Source organism: Callithrix jacchus, chromosome 13, assembly GCF_049354715.1.
Source record: "Callithrix jacchus isolate 240 chromosome 13, calJac240_pri, whole genome shotgun sequence".
Taxonomy (NCBI): Eukaryota; Metazoa; Chordata; class Mammalia; order Primates; family Cebidae; genus Callithrix; species Callithrix jacchus.
The window spans coordinates 44,042,404-44,061,760 of record NC_133514.1 but is presented as its reverse complement, the minus strand read 5'-3'; the positions used below and the strand labels follow the sequence as shown (position 1 = coordinate 44,061,760).

Below are 19,357 nucleotides of genomic sequence, written 5' to 3'. Positions count from 1 at the left end.
TTTAGGTTTGTAAATAACTCAGAGAAAACTAAGAAGACCAAGACCCAGTACCGGGCATGGTGGCTCAAGCCTGTAATCCCAGCACTTTGGGAGGTTATGGCGGGGAGATCACTTGAGGTCAGGAATTCACAACCAGCCTGGCCAAATGGCGAAACTGCGTCATGGTGGGTGCCTGCAATCACAGCTACTTGGGAGGCTGAGGCAGGAGAATGCTTGAACCCTCGAGACAGAGTCTTACTCTATCGCCCAGGATGGAGTACAACTCCATCTCAAAAAAAAAAAAAAAGAAGATGAACAACAACCAACCTCTTGGCTTAAAAGCAACGAAATAATTATCATTTGAAGATTTTTCAAATATCTAAATTGCTTTTGTTTCTTTAATAAAATTTTAGGCAATAAAGTCTTACATCAGATTAAAAGCTAAGTTATATATTATTGAGAAAGATTCTGTAAGAGATTTGTAATGGTAATTTAAAAAAAAATTTTTTTTTTTAATTTTTTTGAGACAGTTTTGCTCTGTCACCTAGGCTGGAGTGCAGAGGTGCGATCTTGGCTCACTGCAACCTCCGCCTCCCGGGTTCAAGCAATTCTCCTGCCTCAGCCTCCCGAGTAGCTGGGACTACTGGCACTCACCACCACACCCGACTAATTTTTTTTTTGTATTTTAGTAGAGACCGGGTTTCACCATGTTGCCCAGGCTGGTTGTGAACTGAGCTCAGGCAATCCGCTTGCCTTGGCCTTCCAGAGTGCTGGGATTACAGGCATGAATGTAATGCTTATTAAAGAAATTTTTGCTTTCAAAGAAGTGATAAAAATAGAGCCTAACAAGTAATTATAAAATGTTTTCCTATAGTAATCCTTTACATGTAATTCCATGTAAAATGCTTTAGCATCTCTTTATGCTTTTCCTGGGTATATATAGACATACAAATTCATTACAGCGTATCCATGGTATTTCGGATTCCGTATTTGTGAGTTCAGCTTTTTGCAGGCAGCCCAGTGTTTAGGTAGGCAGGTTTTGGAGACTGACCTGGCTTTGAATCCCATCTCCACTGCTTTATTAGAGTGGGATGACCGTGTTGCTTCAGTTTCACACCTACAAAATGGGTATTTGCGCTTCATATGATTAAATGCAACAATACATGTAAAGCAGTTAGCGGAGTGCTTGGTACATAGTAAGTACTACTTAAAAATGGTAACCAACTCTTATGTGGCATGATTAGTAATAGTACTAAGTTAAGAATTTGTATGAGCCACATTGCTAGAGAATAAACTCTACATGTGCATCTCTAGAGGGTTTATACTTTGCTGCTTGTGGTGTAGACAGCTTATATGAGAAAAATGATTGGCTAAAGGGGTCATGAATCTGTGGTTTTCTTGGAGGTAATGAGTTGCATCTCTTGGGAGTGTCAAGGATCTGCTGTTCTGTTTTTTATATTTCAAAATTCACAGATATGTAATATAACTATCGATATCTATAACTATATATATCTATATAATACACTCAGTATTTCCACTTCAGGTTTAGTCATATACTTTAGCATTTTCTGTGTGCACACAACCATAGGAAATATCAATTGGTTTATGTTCCATAAAGATGCTTATTTTTCTGCAATTTATATCTCCAGAGGGAATGTGTGTATTTGTGAATATAAGGGGGCTTATAGGCATTGCTTTTGAAGCGTGCTTATCTTGCTATTTCTTTTTTTCCTCCTCCCCCTTCCCCCTTGCTATTTCTTTAACGAGGCTCACAGCTGGACTCATACCTAGTAAAGGAACACCTGAATGGAACTAAGTCACTTTTTACACTTAATATGTGATGTTCTGACAATTTTTAAGTTAAAAAAATGAAGATATAGTAATAGTTTTCCTTTCAACAGGATTTTTAGCACAATGCCTGCACAGATCTAGTACTCTGTACTAATGGAATGAAAGAGTGCATGAACAAATGAACAATATAAATAAACCTAGTTAATCAGAAAACATTTAGAAGTTGTGGTTACTGCTCTTAACAATAAATTAAACCATATTGGTTCTTATAAGGTTGTTTTTTGCTATAGTCAGTAAAATTTGATGTGATTCTGGTTTTTTTGTTTGTTTTTGTTTTTGTTTTTTGAGATGATGTCTCACTCTGTCACCCAGGCTGAAGTGCAATGCCATGATCTTGGCTCACTGCAGTTTCTGCCTCCCAGATTCAAGTGATTCTCTTGTCCCAGCCTCCCGAGTAGCTGGGATTACAGGGGCGCACCACCACACCTGGCTAATTTTTTGCATTTTTAGTAGAGATGGGGTTTCACCATGTTGGCCAGGCTGGTCTTGAACTCCTGACTTCAGGTGATCCACCTACCTCGGCCTCCCAAAGTGCTGAGATTACCAGCGTGAGCCATTGTGCCTGGCCTGATTCCATTATGTTTTATATACTATTTTATTATATAACTCTAGTTAAAATTTTGTTCAGTAAATAAAAAGGACCATGAAATCAGCCTTTAGGTTTTACTACGTTGATTTGAAGAGTCATTTATATCTAGCTCTTCATATCTGAAATTTTTGTCTCATTGTGTTTCAGACATTTCAGTGTATTTGTCCCCCAGGTGGTTCTTTGTAAAAAGGGTCATTGAGTTTAGCATTTTCCCCCAAAAGCATTTGAATTAACATATCAACTTTATTTATCTTCTATACAGATCTCAGAAAAAATGAAGATAAATTGAACCATCATCAGCGAATTGGGCTGAAGTAAGACAGCAAATTTTCTTTTGATTCTTGAGATATAAAAGTAAAATGTTTATAGACATTCTTTTATACATCACAAGGACTCTTCAAACTTAGCTAAATCACAACCATTTTTCTATTCAGAAGTGCTAAGATTTGTGGAATTTGTAGAGTATCTGCCTGTGTTCACACAGTGCTTTCGCTTTTGCTTTCTAGTTTATTTGTTTTAAGGATTTCTCTAATTTTTTTTTTTAACTTTAACAGGGAACTTCCTTTTAAAATATCTAGGACTGAGTGTATCAGCCAATCAGCAGGTGTTTATTTTATGCTCACATTGTACAAAGCACTGCACTAGGTCTGGGGTAAAGATACAGAGGTTCAGTGTAGATTTTAAGGAGTTTATAATCTACCTGAAAATAGGACATGACTGTGGAAAACTAAATTTAAAAAAAAGGAAAAACCTCACACCTAAATAACCATACAGGAATAACTAGTAGGCATGTTTCTATATCAGCATCAATAATTGTTTTGTGTGCCAGATATACTTTGGGAACCTGCTTTCTAATTATTTATAGTTATAATACATAAGCATGCTTTCTAATTATTTATAGTTACAATACATAAGCACTCTATGTATCTCTTCTGGCATTTTATAGTGTTGGTGGTGAATCGGTCCTAATAACCTTTTGAATTTTCCTGTTGATGCTTTATCATAATAATTATTTTTTTTTTGAGATGGAGTCTCACTCTGTTGCCCAGGCTGGAGTGCAGTGGCATGATCTTGGCTCACTGCAACCTCTTCCTCCCAGGTTCAAGTGTCTCTCCTGCCTCAGCCTCCTGAGTAACTGGGATTACAGGCATGCGCCTCCACACCCAGCTAATTTTTGTATTTTTAGTGGAAATGGGGTTTCACCATGTTAGTCAGGCAGGTCTCGAACTCCTGACCTGTTGATCCATCCACCTCAGCCTCCCAACATGCTGGGATTACAGGCATCAGCCACCGCACCCAGCCTGCCATAGTATTTTGAACTTATACTACCATTCCAAAATCTTGAGCCAGAAAGAGACCAGGATGGTATGGTTCTTGCTTTCCTGGCATTTCTGTAGTAAATGGAGGTCTTTTGAAGAACTGGTTTGGTTAAGAATTGTCTGAACAAGCGCTTCAACATGCTGAAGCATATGCTTAGACGTTGTTTCACACTTAGTTAATACACTCTAACAGCCTTATTGAGATGTAATTCATACATCCTATAATCATCTATTTAAAATACACAATCCAATGACTTTTAGTAATTCATATGTCCTATAAGCTATCCATTTAAAATATACAAATCAGTGACTTTTAGTATTTTGTACAACTCTTAAAATATACAATTCAGTGACTTTTAATATATTCACAAAGTTGTGCAACCATACTACAGTCAGTTTTAGGATATTTTTGTTATCTCAAAAAGAACCCTGTACCTATTACCAGTCACTCCCCTATCGCCTCCCCTACCCGCACCTGAGACCTGGTCAACTACTCATCTACTTTCGGTCTCTACGGATTTGTCTATTCTGGGCATTTAATGTAACTGAAGTCACACAATATGTGTCTTTTGTGACTGACTTCTTTCACTTAGCATATTGTTGCCTGAGTTCATCCATGTTGCAAGATAGTATTTGAAAATACAATTTTGCAGGATGTAAGAATGGTACACTGTAACCCCTTGCCTTGTCAGTAGAGAGTAGTCTACTTTGAAAATATGCCCTAACTTAAATATATTTATTTACTACTTGTTACATGAATATGTAGCTTATTTACAAATGAGTTTAGATGGGGTCTTTGGAATATTACGAAGAATGACACTTAAGGATTTTGATCCAATTTAGGAATAAACCTTCCCCCATTTACCCTACTCCCAATTTTGCTGTTATAGTCTAAGTGAATTCATTCTAGCCTTGATTCATGAGAATGATCTGCTGGTATGACATGAACAATTGTTATAAGAGGCAATTTAATTATTATTATTATTATTTTTTGAGACAGAGTCGTATTCTGTCACCCAGGCTGGAGTGCAATGGCACAATCTTGACTCACTGCAACCTTCGCCTACCAGGTTCAAGCGATTCTCCTACATCAGCCTCCCAAGTAGCTGAGACTAGGCGCATGCCACCATGCCCAGCTAAATTTTGTATTTTTAGTAGAGACAAGGTTAGCCAGGATGGTCTCGATCTCCTGACCTCGTGATCTGCCAGCCTTGGCCTCCCAAAGTGCTGGGACTACAGGTGTGAGCTACAGTGCCCAGCCGAGGCAATTTAATTTTTAAGGAGATTTAAATTTTACAAAAATTGGTTGGGCGCTGTGGTTCACACCTGTAATCCCAGCACTTTGAGAGGCCGAGGTGGGCAGATCACAAGGTCAGGAGTTCGAGACCAGCCTGACCAAAATGGTAAAACCCCGTGTCTACTAAAAATACAAAAATTAGCTGGGTGTGGTGGCACGTGCCTGTAATCGCAGCTACTTGGGAGGCTAAGGCAGGAGAATCACTTAAACCCAGGAAGTGGAGGTTGCAGTAAGCCAAGATTGCACCATTGCGCTCTAGCCTAGGTGACAGAGCAAGACTCAGTCTCAAAAAAAAAAAAAAAAAAATGACCTGCTATATAGCCAGCACTGAATAAATTTTACAAAAATCTTTTGTCTACTTATTTTGTCTTTATAGATATTTTGGGGACTTTGAAAAAAGAATACCTCGTGAAGAGATGTTACAAATGCAAGTAAGATGTATCAAATTATATTCTTTGATTAGAATTGAGAGTGTCACTTGGTGAAAAGCCATTTTGGGAATACTGACTTAATTTTTCTTCTATTAGGATATTGTACTAAATGAAGTTAAAAAAGTGGATTCTGAATACATTGCTACAGTCTGTGGCAGTTTCAGAAGAGGTAACCTGCTTCCTAATCTTGGGTTATTTATGCCCTGATGTTAAAATTGCCTAATGTATGTTAAGAACTTGGATTAAAAAGATGTAATTTGTGGTACTTTATAGACTCACTAAGACCTATTAGTTAAAGGTATTTATTTGTAGATGGGAATATGTAACTAGGGGAAATTCATCCTGATTTTAGTACAGGATGATATCTTAATGACTAGTTATAACAAAATTTATTAAATGGATTTAAGTATATCGAAACGCTAGTAATGGTTGTCTAGCTAGATAATTGTGAAGTTGTGGGTAGTTTTGTTTATTTACCTTTCTTATTTTTCAAGGTTTTTTTTTTGAGACAGAGTCTCACTCTGTCTCCAGGCTAGAGTGTGATCTTGGCTCACTGCAACCTCTGCCTTCTGGGTTCAAGAGATTCTCCTACCTCAACCTCCCAAGTAGCTGGGACTATAGACATGCACCGCCACGCCCAGCTAATTTTTGTATTTTTAGTAGAGATGGGGTTTTGCCATGTTGCCAGGATGGTCTCCATCTCTTGACCTTGTGATCCACCCACCTTGGCCTCCCAAAGTACTGGGATTACAGGTGTGAGCCACCATGCCCACCTGCCCAAGTTTTCTGTAATAGAGCTAAGAATGATGTCTTAGAAGTACCAGTTCAAAACCAGTTCTCATAACAACCGAGTTCTTCAGAAGAGTTCTACGTAGTATGTGAATGTGAGCAAACTAAGAACCACGCAATCCTGGTATCTTGTGGTTTAAAATTTTGAAAAGCTCAGATATGCTTAAAAATATTAACTTTTTAAATTGGAATAGAAGAACCTTATTTAAAACATTTCAGAGTAGATACCTGAACTGAATCTTTGGCCACCTATGGAGTTTTGTCTGGGAAGTAGGTGACAGCCTATCAGAAATACTCTGGGTAGCTGCTGCAAGAATCTGGAGTTGGAGAGAGAAAACTCAATCCATACTCACTGATCAATAGAAAGAATGTCGGACTGGGGCCAAAAGACCTGGGGTCTGAGGCCGAATCTACCACTATTATGTCTCTCCTGGTCTTGGATTCCATACTTGCAAAATGAGAGAAATGAAGTTAACCAGTTGTTCAAGTAGTCTGCATCAGAAATACCTACGACTTAAACAAAAAGAAAAAAATACACGTTTTAGCCTGCTACAAATCTACTAATTAAGAATCTCCTTGGGTGGGAGCTGGGATTCTCTATTTTCAAAATGTAGATTTGGAGGCACAGCAAGCCAAATGCATGTTCTGTTGGCTATGACAACCCTCCTGGATTGATTTATTTCTATTTTTACTTTTTTGGGGTATATTGTATGGTTACATGCTTTCATATAAAAAGGTATACTGTAAGTCATCTCACTTGCTCTGTGTGCTCCCTCCTACTACTGTCCCATTAAAAACCACTTTCCTGTGGATTCTTGCAGTGTTTCTTCATGAAAATACAACTAAATGTTAGTATACCATCTTGACTTCATTTTCCTCCCTTTCTTTCATAAAGTAATATAATATATATACAATACTATACTTTGCTTTTTTCACTTAAAAGTACATCCTGGAGATTTTTCCATATCAATATATAGAAAACTTTCTTATTTATTTTTTTGAGATGGGGTCTCGCCCTGTTGTCCAGGCTGGAGTATAGTGGCGTGATCTCGGCTCACCGCAACCTGTGCCTCCTGGGCTGAAGTGATCCTCCCACTTAAACCTCTAGAGTAGCTGGGACCACAGGCACATGCCACAATCCCTGGCTATTTTTTTTTATTTTTGGTAGAGATGTGGTTTCATTATGTTGCCTGGGCTGGTCTCAAACTCCTGGGCTCAAGTGGTCCACCCATCTCAGCCTCCCAACGTGCTGAGATTACAGCCATAAGCCACCGTGCCTGGCCCCTTATTTTTTTTGTAGCTGCATAACATTCAGTTGTATACATGTATCATACTCATTTATTTATCCAGTCCCCTATTAATGGACCCTTGGGTTGTTTCTCTTCTTTTGCTCATACAGTTTGTGTTTGATTTTTTTAAATAAAGTGAAACATTTTTGTTAGTGGATAGTGAAAGACATGCAGCTTTTAGGAGAAGGAAGTGAGAAGAAGAGAAGACAATATAATTTTCTTTATTAAAATAGCTTCCAAGTATGTACAGTACACACTGAGTCTAGTTTTGTTCTTATTTTTTGCGATGGAGTTTCGCTCTGTCACACAGGCTGGAGTACGGTGGTGCAGTTTTGGCTCACTGCAACCTCTGCCTCCTGGGTTCAAGCAATTCTTCTGCCTCAACCTCCTGAGCAGCTGAAATTACAGGAATACACTACAATACCAGGCTAATTTTTGTATTTGTTTTTTAGTAGAAAAGGGGTTTCACCATGTTGTCCAGGCTGGTCTTGAATTCCTGACCTCAAGAGATCGACCAACTTTGTCCTCCCAAAGTGCTAGGACTACAGGCATGAGCCACTGTGCCCGACCTAGTCTTCTTTATATTTAAATATTTGGTTAAGGTGCTGTGGCTCATGCTTTTAATCTCAGCATTTTGGGAGGCCAAAAGTGGGAGGATCACAAAGACACTACAAGATCTTTAGTCACCAAAAGTATGTTTGGCCTATATTGTACTCACCAAAATGAAATCGAGGGGAGAGATTGGATTATTTTATGCTATATGCCAGGCACTGGAGTGGATGTTTTTACATATGTTCTTACTTACTTACACAATAGCATATGAAGTAGTTTTTAGTAGTTCACATATAAGGAAACTGAGGTCTGGAGGAATGAAGAGTCCTCATTTGCAACACTGAAAAAAAAAGTAAAATGAAAAAAATTCCATCTAAGTGGAGGCATAATTTTATAGAATGTAGTAAAAGAAAGGTTTAAATAGCTGTATATAACTTGCCTAAAGCTATGTGGTTATAGAGTATAGATCAAGACCAAAACCTAAATCATTATAAAGTGCTGTTCTTATCCATGATACCATTATAGTAATAAATTTATTAATTCAGTTCAGTTATAAGAATTGAAATGAGTTTTCTTTAAAAAAAAAAAAGAGAGAGAGAAAGAGCCTGGGTCTCTCTATGTTGACTGGGTTGGTCTCGAACTCTTGGGCTCAGTGATCTTCTGACCTCAGCCTCCCAAAGTGCTGGGATTATAGGCATGAGCCACCGTGCCCGGCCAAAATGTGTTTTCTGATTATCCTTTGTAGAGTTAGAGTATATTGTTTAATTTGAGACTTTTACAAATAGAATTGTTCGTAGGTGTTTTTTAAAGTATTGTTTTAATTCATTAGTGAGTAGTTACTTAGGTGCATTTTTAACACATTAACCCGTTGTATGCAATGTATATCTAATGCCGATTACTGTTGTCATCACAGATTCTGCTGTCTACATCAATACACCTGAATAGTTGGACAGAAAATTGAAATCTTTTAACTAATTCTGACTGTGAAGCACAGTGAAATATAAAGTTAGGCTGTAAGAAGTAAGGCTCTTCTGTGTGTGTCATCAGCTTGGTTCCATTTGCCCAATTGATAGATTTATGTGGACAATCTCATATGTGTTTTCTATCATCACAGGTGCAGAGTCCAGTGGTGACATGGATGTTCTCCTGACCCATCCAAGCTTCACTTCAGAATCAACCAAACAGGTACCTCAGAGTTTGTAATCAATGCAGTCAGTCTTAACACAATGCTGTATTTCACTTTTTAAATGATAGTTGCATATTTTCAGAATAAGTTTTGTTTTCGCCTTCCTGAAAAATCTGCTGAAGAGCTTTGTACTGATTGAATTCTGTGAAAGGCAAAGTTCTCAAAAGGGATACCTATTGCTCTTCGTGAGGAGCTCAAAGGACAGTCTGACATTTGAAAGAGATGACATTTTTTTTTGAGACGGATTCTCACTCTGTTTCCCAGGCTGGAGTGCAGTGGCATAATCTCAGCTCACTGCAACCTCTGCCTCCTGGGTTCAAGTGATTCTCTTGCCTCAGCTTCCTGAGTAGCTGGGACTACAGGTGCCTACCACTATGCCCAGCTAACTTTTGTATTTTTAGTAGAGACAGGGTTTTACCATATTGGCCAGGCTGGTCTCGAACTCCTGACCTTGTGATCTGCCTGCTTTGGCCTCCCAAAGTGCCAAATCAGGTGTGAGCCACCTTGCCCGGCCGAAAGAGATGATGTTTAATATAATAGTTTTAGAATGATTTACTGTCAGTCATAAATACTTCAGAAATACTATAATCGGGTTTGCATTAAAGGAATATTTTCTCTTAAAAAATGGAATATTGGGAAACCTTACTTCTATTAGAAAACCTGCAAAGGCAAAACATTTTTTATTTGAGAACATATGCCTTTGAAAGATGAAACAGCTGACTCTTTGACTGATTTTTTTCCCAAGAGCCATTTCAAGAACAGCAAAACTCTTTGATTTAAGGAAACAGATAAACACAACTAATAATTGTTTTAACAATCGTAGTATCTTAAACAGTGGTTTCTAAAAATATGTTTTATTTGATAAGATGAATTTTCAATTGGAGGGAAAAGGGGCTTGCTCGGAACATTAAAAGCATAGAGATTTCTCCACAAATAAGGGGTTAGAAAACTCATGTTAAAAATGTTTTCTTGCCAGGTTCGATTCCTTGCCAAAAAAAAAAAAAAAAAGGTTTTCTTAGCCAGGCGAGATGTCGTTCCTGGTACTCTGGACGCTGAGGTGGGAGGATCACTTAGGTCCAGGAGTTCAAGGCTATTGTTTGCCATGACTGTACCTGTGAATAGCACAATCTCCATCCTGTGCAATATAGCAAGACTCTGTCTCTAAAAATATTGTTAAATGTTTTCTTGCCATTACAAAGTAATTACTCTTTTTCTTATTCCCAAATTATGATTCTACAGCCAAAATTATTACATCAGGTTGTGGAGCAGTTACAAAAAGTACATTTTATCACAGATACCCTGTCGAAGGGTGAGACAAAGTTCATGGTAAGTACTTGTTAGAGTTAGCACATCTGAAAAAACCTTGGAGACTGTTCAATAACCATTCTGAGTGTATGACTTCATGGTAGCTTTGAATTACAGTCAACAAATAGACATCCATGAGACCTGAAAGAAAAATAATCAGCAGGATGCCTGATTTTCATAACTACTCAGAATATTTTAGGAAAGAATTTTCTTTTAATTCTCTACTTGTAAATAACCTATGTTATCATAATAGTTAATTAGGCATAATTGCTTTTTGAAAGTATCAGTAATGATTTTGATACAAAGTAAGTTTTTCCCTAAAATTGCAAATGGTTCTCATATTCTCTGACTCAGAATTCTTCAGTAAGTTAAGTTAGATTTGATTGAAAAGTATTAATCTATTTCAATACCAAAGAAAGAAAAGTCATCAGGGTCTGTGATAGAACACTCAGGGGAAGAAACATGTTACATGGAATGATAATGAGGGAAGTTGATTAGGGAGGAATTAAGACTTAATAATTCAAGATGAATGGCTAGTAGATTAAAAATGATTAATAAATGGTCCTATATGAACACCAACAGGAAGGCAGATAGAAATCTAAAATTAAGATTTTGTTTATTTGTTTTGAGATAGAGTTTCACTCTTATCACCCAGGCTTGAGTGTAGTGGGGTGATCTCAGCTCACTGCAACCTCTGCCACCCAGGTTCCACTGATTCTCCTGTCTCAGCCTCTGGAGTAGTGGGATTTCAGGCTCCCGCTACCACGCCCAGCTAATTTTTTTATTTTTATTACAGACCAGGTTTCACTGTGTTGGCCAGGCTGGTCCTAAACACCTGTCCTCAGGTGATCTGCCTGCCGTGGCCTCCCAAAGTGCTGGGATCACAGGCATGAGCCACCATGCCAAGCTTAGAATTAAGATTCTTACTAATTTTTTTTTTTTTGGAGACAAGGTCTTTGTCACCTAAGCTGTAGTGCAGTGGTGAAAACATGGCTTACTGCAGCCTCAACCTCCAGGGTTCAAGCAATCTTCTCATCTCAGCCTCCTGAGTAGCTGGGACTATAGTTGTGCACCACCATGCCCAGCTAATTTTTGTATTTTTTTGTAGAGATGGGGTTTCACCATATTGCCCAGACTGGTCTTAAGTTCCTCAGCTCAAGTGATCCACACTCCTTGGCCTCGCAAAGTGCTAGGATTACATGCATGAGCCGTTGTGCCTGGCCTCTTACTTCTTTTCTAAGGTGTCATTAAGTGTTCTGGTCACTTATATACGTCATTTGAGTCCATTTTTCTCCATGTTCTACTTTTCCTAGGTTATATGACTAAAAGGAAAAACACTGTGCTTTTTGGAGAGTGGACATGCTACAGTTACTAAGTCTGAGTGTATAGGTTTGACAAGACTTTTAGCCAAAAGTAGAATATAGTTGAGAAAGATAATTAAATTATCATCTTGTTCAGAAAGTAGAGGGGTGTTTGCCAGGGTCTGAAAGGAGAGAGTAACAGGGAGTTTGTGTTTAAATGGCACAGAGTTTCAGTTGGGGAGGATGAAATGTTCTGGAGCTGGATGGTGGTGATGGTTGTACAACAATGTGAAGGTACTTAATACCACAGAATGCTATATTTAAAAATCGTTAAGATAGTAGTCAGGCCCAGTGGCTCACATCTATAATCCCAGAGACTTGGGAGGCTAAGGTGGGAGAATGGCTTGAGCCCAGGAGTTTGAGGTTATAGTGAGCCATGATTGCACCACTGCACTCTAGTGTGGGTGACAGAGCAAGACCCAATCTCAAAAAAGAAAAAAAAAATAGATGGTAAATTATGTGTTGTGTATGTTTAACCCACACACGTACATAAAATCATATCATTAAGTTCAACATGGTGATATAAGTCGGCTGTGAAAGTGTATTTTCTAAGCTGGTCACACTTTAACAATGCTTCCAAATGAACTTTGGAAAGATTAAAGTGAAGGTTCTAGTCAGTCTTTGGAAATTACATCTCTGATTTGTTCTCTTGACTCTGTCAGGTTTTGAAGTCTTACTCTGTGCCCGAAAGTATATACATACATGAGATGGTATTAAAAATAAGGCTTGTGTATGCCCCATGAACAGCCTTTTCATATTAAGATGGATTTTAATTCACTCAAAATGAATGTGCATGAATCTTAAATTTAAGGAATGTTCAGTCAGATAAAATACTAAAAACAATATCTACTAGACAAGTTGGATGTTTTGCACAGTAGAAAAGTGTCTTGCTATGTCTGGGTATGTTCTTGGGACCTCTCTGGCCTAAATCTCTTCCTCCAGTATCATCTCTGTGAAAGTCAGTGGTTGCAGTGAGCTGAGATCTTGCCACTGGGCTCCATTCAGCCTAGGCAACAGAACAAGACTCCCTCTCAAAAAAAAAAAAAAGAAAAACAAGGAAAAAGTATAAGCTAGTGGGCTGGGTGTAACCTGAAAAGGAAAGGTGGGTAGCCAAGTCTGTGTGATCTTGTTGATAGTGGTGGACTTGGATTATCCCAGTAGTTGCTCAATCAAAGAAAGGAAACCCTTTGCCTGGAAGTTAGAGATTAGGGCAGTTCACATCTCACTGTACATGTGCCACAGAAAAGACTAAGCCACCCACCCATTGTAGGATAGAGCTGGGATTGTAGGAACCATGCCCTATCTTGCCTTCCAGTCTTGCAGTCATGTATCTGGCAGCACATCTAGAAGTATTGCCAGGAAAGGCATCCCCCAGACGTATTTCCAGTTAAAAACAAGAAGACTGCCTTTGTTTATTTGTTTTGAAAGTATAGAAGACTCAGGTGACAATAAGAACAAGAAACTAAGGCCTTTATGTTGCCATATAGGAATCCATCTTAGCAGGTGGTTTTTGACAAAGTTCGGATGTTATACCTGTGGTTCTTATTCCCTGGAACTTAAAAAATACCATATTTGAGTGTGCTATTTTGACATTTGTAATCATTGTTAGGAAGAGAAGCACGCTAGGTCAATTTTCAAGTCAATTTTGGAGACAGTTAAGAGATGGTTTGTATCTTTCATTGTAGAAAAATAGATTTGGATACAGAAGATAGGGGATCTTCTTCTGGCTCCATTACTGTGTGGCATTGGGGAGGTGGATTTACTTCTAGAAGGCCTCTGAGTTTTACCTTTAAAGTTGATATTTGCCCTACGTCAGAAGACCATTATGCAGATCAAAGTTTAATAGTATATGTGGAAACTTTGAAGAATTTGTGCAAATATTTGATGTACAAATAAGAAGTTGCACAATTTCAGAGATACTGGATCTTCTAAGAGTTGCACAAAGAGAGCTGCACAAATATAAGATATCATCTGTGTGGAAATGGGTCTGGAGAGGAGGTGACCTGGTAAGGATTAGGTTGGGACACAGAAGAAGGGATAGAGAGAGAGGATCGCAACATGAAAGGAGAACGAGATGAGGAAAGTGAGCTCCCCCAGGGCGGGAAGTTGTATTCAGTCACCTCAGCAAATCCGTACCAGCATCTCCTACATTCCAGGCACTGTTCGCAAAGCTTGGGATGTATCCATGAATTTAAGTAAAACTCATATTTCAGCATTATGGGAAGGGACTGATAGTTAACAGTGAACATAAATATGTGAATTATAGGTTAGGGTAGTGTTATTTTTTAAAAAGGAAAAACAGAATGTAGGGAAGAGGGGAGTGCAGGAGTCAGTATTAAATAGTGTAGTTGGGGCCGGGCACAGTGGCTCAAGCCTGTAATCCCAGCACTTTGGGAGGCCAAGGCGGGTGGATCACGAGGTCAAGATATCGAGACCATCCTGGTCAGCATGGTGAAACCCCATCTCTAGATACAAAAGATACAAAAAATTAGCTGGGCATGGTGGCGCGTGCCTGTAATCCCAGCTACTCAGGAGGCTGAGGCAGGAGAATTGCCTGAACCCAGGAGGCGGAGGTTGAGGTGAGCCGAGATCGCGCCATTGCACTCCAGCCTGGGTAACAAGAGCAAAACTCCGTCTCAAAAAAAAAGTAAAAAATAAAATAAAATAGTGTAGTTGGAGGCAGCCTCATTGAGAACATGAGACTTAGAGAAAGACAGAGGGAGTTGGCTAAGCAGATATCAGAGGGAAGAGGTAGCTAGGCAGGAGTCCGAGCAGCAAGCCTATGGAAATAAGCATGAGCGAGGTACCCAAAGAAGTTAAGAGCTTTAGGCTTCTGAAAGGAAACTGGCTGCAAAATGAATTCAACTTATGTAGTGAAGTAAACCATTCTCATTCCATATCCCGTTTTTTGCAAAACCTCTTCTTGCTATCACCACCGACTAGTCTTAAAGGTATGCCTATCCATGTGTTTTTCAAGTTATCTTCAAGACACACATTCCTTTAAGCTAATGGTAATCAAACCATAGGAAATCCGTGGTTTCTCCAGATCATCTTGTACAAGGCACAGTCTTTAGGTAATTGAGCTGTTCTTCCTGTGAATATAAAAACATTCAGAAGAAAAAAAAAATTTCCTCTGCATTTAACTGTTGGTTTTATATAAGGCTAGCGCCATTCTAAATTTCAGTATTTTGTGTAGGTTTGGCCTTGGGTGATTTTCTGTGAAATATCTGCAGTAAGAATTCAAGAGACAATAGGAGATACCATGGCTACCCCAAGCAAATGAAAGAGGCTTTATTTCAGATACTCAGCATGAAGCTGCCTAAATGAAATGCCAAACAAAGCTAATCCACTCAATCTAATAAAGAATTTACAGTAAAACAGAGAAATTCTTTAACGTTAGCACTTCAAAAAAAGTACAGGAAATAAAATTAGCCTTGAGGAAAGGAACAAAGCCATGAGATAAAATCCTATTACTGATGTGACAAACAACAAGATCATTCCCTGTGGCATCTAGACATCCGCATCCGCAGGTAATACCTCCTGGTAATTCCAGGTGGAAATGACTTCTGATCCACTTGAAGGTAGAAGTTGAGTTGGAACTTGTTAGTGCCTAAGAAGGTTGGTTTCATATTTTGAAGGTAAATGTGTTTCATAAATCTTTCTTCCATGAGAACAGCTAAAGAATTAATTTAGATTTTAATTTTCCTATTTTACTGAGTGAAAAAGTATGACTTTTAGTGGCATGTGTGTTAACTTGACCACTCTTGGGGACCAGAAGCTTGTCACTTGTGTATTTTTCTTAGAATGTAGCATTTGACACTTTTAATTGGAAATTTGATGGTATTTACAGCTCGTTTTACATATGTATGGGTTACTGACCAGTCCAGATTTTTTGCCCATCTTTCCGGAAAGGGAAAAGATAAAACAGACTTGGATAACTTTCGTTTGAAACTGTAGACATATAATGAAAACTCACCTATGGAGAAGGAAGAAAGTGATCCTCTCATTTTCTTATCTCATATTTTTCTTATTTTTCATGTCTTTCTCCCTTGTAGTGTTTGAGAGATGTCTTCAATTTCAAACTCTTTTACTTCTGCTACCTATCATTTTAAATTTTGAGTTAAACCTTTCCCCAAGGGATTTCTGTAGTATTCTATTCTTATTTCATGGATAGAGTATCTCTGGTTACCTGAGACTATTACTGGTAGCTGTTTTTTGTTTTCTTCTTCCTGCATAATGATTGTTTCTTCCACATTGCTCTCTTCTGTTTATCTTGATCTCTGTGTTTCCTCTTCAGTGTTTTCTTTGATTAGTTTCTTGTTTAGAATCATGCAAAGGCCAAATCCTCATAATGAGAATCCTTGTTTGCGTTTTGTGTAGTTCTCTAATTATCATGAAGCGTAATAGACAGGTGGTGATAGTATATTGCTCACAGAAGCTGCGCAGTTAAAAGGCTCAGAATTCTAGAGCTGCCAACACTAAAAACAAAAATGACCTTGTGTTTTACTTGATTAAAATTAAACCTTAAGTTTAGAAAATCTTTAAACATTGTTTAAAATATTCATTTTAGGGTGTTTGCCAACTTCCCAGTAAAAATGATGAAAAAGAATATCCACACAGAAGAATTGATATCAGGTATTGTTCAGACTTCGTTGCTGACCTGTTAATTTTTCCAACTTGTCTTGTTTTCTCCCTGTTTGTATGTTAGAGTTCACATTTATATCTAGAGCCTCTTTTACCCTCAAGAGCCATATGTTCTTGCCAAATGCAATGTTTAGCTCCAAAGTATGTAAAGAATAATGACTGTCTACAGAATCTGATTTATTTCCTCTAGATTTGCACCTCACCATGATGCCTTCCACTGCTCAAAAGTCATTTCCTGCCTGGGCTAAGTTAGTTGTAATAAGTGATAATGCAATTTCATTTCTCCACACCTCTTTCAGAACAAAGTTTCCTGAAACCTAAACAAATTACAAGGTTGGAGTGATTTGAGCAGTCTACCTAATGATAGTCTTCTCCAAGTTATTAGACCACTTAGGCTTATTTTAGGTATTTTATTCCTTATTAATTTTAGGAGTCCTATATTTGCTAAACTCTAAATGCATAGTAAAAAAAAATGTATCTACTGTCCATTTTTTTTTAGGTTGATACCCAAAGATCAGTATTACTGTGGTGTTCTCTATTTCACTGGGAGTGATATTTTCAATAAGAATATGAGGGCTTATGCCCTAGAAAAGGGCTTCACAATCAATGAGTACACCATCCGTCCCTTGGGAGTCACTGGTGAGTATCCATGTCTGTATTAGAGATCATCTCTCATCTGGAGAGAAGGTTATTTTCAAAGATACTTTGGTTTAGCAAATGTAGTTTCCCTAAAAGCCGTCTAGTAACTATGCCAGTTAGTGTAGAACTCAAGTAGCATTGTTTTCAGTGCCACACACTTTGCATTCACAGTATCTTTGGTCCCATGCTTTTAAAGAATTTTCAAAGAATCTATGCTTAATGGGTCCTGTTAACATTTCACAGTATACCGTGTGGTTTACTATAGAGAATGAATTTTTGTCATTTTGTCCTCAAAGTGTAAAATAAGAGCTTTCATCTCTGGTAAACAAGGGCAGTACTTCTCACAATTAAGTGTGCATACCAGTAACACAGTGACCTCACTAAATTCAGATTCTAATTCCTTGGGCTTGCAGTGAGGCTCAAAATTCTGCATTTCTAGTAAGCTTCTAAATCAAGGGTTTCCAATCTTTTGGCTTCCCTGGGCCACATTTGAAGAATAATTATTGTCTTGGGCCACACATAAAATACACTAACACGATAGCTGATGAGCTTTTAAAAAAAAAAATCACAAAAACATCTCGTGTTTTAAGAAAGTTTACGAATTTGTGTTGGGCCACATTGAAAGTCATGCTGGGCCGCATGTGGACCATGGTCTGGATAAACTTATTCTAGATAATGCCAGTGCTGCTAGTCCAAGAACTGAGTTGCAAAGGAACTCACTAGAGTATTTTATATAATACATAGTGGCTCCAGCAGAGAGGACAATCATGAGTGAGGATGACTTGAGTGGCCCTAGCTGGGATGCCCAGTTTCCCTTTTGTGGCACTGGTGACACACAAGACAAAGGTCCTGCACAGGCTCCTGGGAGAGGATAGACATGGTCAGTGTCTTTTTTTTGAGACGGAGTTTCACTGTTGTTGTCCAGGATGGAGTGCAATGGCGCGATCTCAGCTTACTGCAACCTCCGCCTCCTGGGTTCAAGCATTTCTCCTGCCTCAGCCTCCCGAGTAGCTGGGATTACAGGAATGTGCTACTATGCCTGCTAATTTTGTATGTTTAGTAGAGATGGGGTTTCTCCATGTTGGACAGGCTGGTCTCACACTCCTGACCTCAGGTTATCTGTCTGCCTCAGCCTCCTAAAGTGCTGGGATTACAGGTGTGAGCCACCGTGCCCAGCCAGTGTCTTTTTTTTTTATTTTTAGGGACTTGGTTACCATTTTCTTTTTTCTTTTGAAAGCAAGTTCCACACAACTCTTTTTTTTTTTTTTTGAGACAGAGTCTTGCTCTATTGCCAGGCTGGAGTGCAGTGGCCAGTCTCGGCTCACTGCAACCTCTGCCTCCCGGGTTCAAATGATTCTTCCACCTCAGCCTCCCAAGTAGCCGGGACCACAGGCACCACCACGCCCGGCTAATTTTTGTATTTTTAGTAGAGACAGGGTTTCACCATGTTGTCCAGTATGGTCTCGATCTCTTGACCTCGTGGTCCACCCACCTTGGCCTCCCAAAGTGCTGGGATTACAGGCGTGAGCCACTGCGCCCAGCCTGTCCCACACAACTCTTAATCCTGAACCCCTCTATAACTAAATTACAAAACTGGTTCTTACAGTAAGTTTTTTCTCTCTGTACTTGCAGGAGTTGCTGGAGAACCACTGCCAGTGGATAGTGAGAAAGACATCTTTGATTACATCCAGTGGAAATACCGAGAACCCAAGGACCGGAGTGAATGAGGCCTGTAGCTTCCCTGGCAGACAAAGCCCAACAGGAGTTTTAATTTATTTCTTAACCTTTGCTATGTAAGGGTCTTTGGTGTTTTTAAATGATCGTTTCTTCTTCATGCTTTAGCTTGCAATGTAGTCAATAAAATCTCTTGTACTGTTATTGGATGATGATGTTCTTATTTCCTTAGCAAATATGTTTTAATTTTCATATTCATGATCATACTTTACTATAGGTTTGGTAGAGAGATACGAGATGATAGCAGATCTCGAATGGAAGTTTTTATTTTCTCATATTCTGCTCTGTGCTATAAACCATGTTACCCCTACTTACTGATCACAAATTGGTTAATTAAGGTACAACCAGAAGCTAGCCTCGGGAAGATTGTTCAGGATTTTCTAGAAACCAGG

General features: G+C 38.7%; 1 protein-coding gene across 3 annotated transcripts in view; it reads left to right on the top strand.

Annotated features, from left to right (window-relative positions):
- The window catches only part of POLB (DNA polymerase beta), a 33,725-nt gene extending 14,616 nt beyond the window's left edge, over nucleotides 1–19,109 (top strand). For 2 of the 3 annotated variants that reach the window (XM_002757004.4, XM_035270439.3), the window contains 8 exons: nucleotides 2,682–2,733; nucleotides 5,412–5,466; nucleotides 5,563–5,635; nucleotides 9,211–9,281; nucleotides 10,522–10,608; nucleotides 16,519–16,583; nucleotides 17,092–17,231; nucleotides 18,864–19,109. In XM_002757004.4, coding sequence (XP_002757050.1) covers nucleotides 2,682–2,733; nucleotides 5,412–5,466; nucleotides 5,563–5,635; nucleotides 9,211–9,281; nucleotides 10,522–10,608; nucleotides 16,519–16,583; nucleotides 17,092–17,231; nucleotides 18,864–18,958 — 638 coding nt within the window. In that variant the 3' untranslated portion in view covers nucleotides 18,959–19,109. The remainder of the gene's footprint in view (nucleotides 1–2,681; nucleotides 2,734–5,411; nucleotides 5,467–5,562; nucleotides 5,636–9,210; nucleotides 9,282–10,521; nucleotides 10,609–16,518; nucleotides 16,584–17,091; nucleotides 17,232–18,863) is intronic. The other variant, XM_008979399.4, reaches the window with a different exon arrangement.
- Nucleotides 19,110–19,357: the final 248 nt, after the last annotated feature.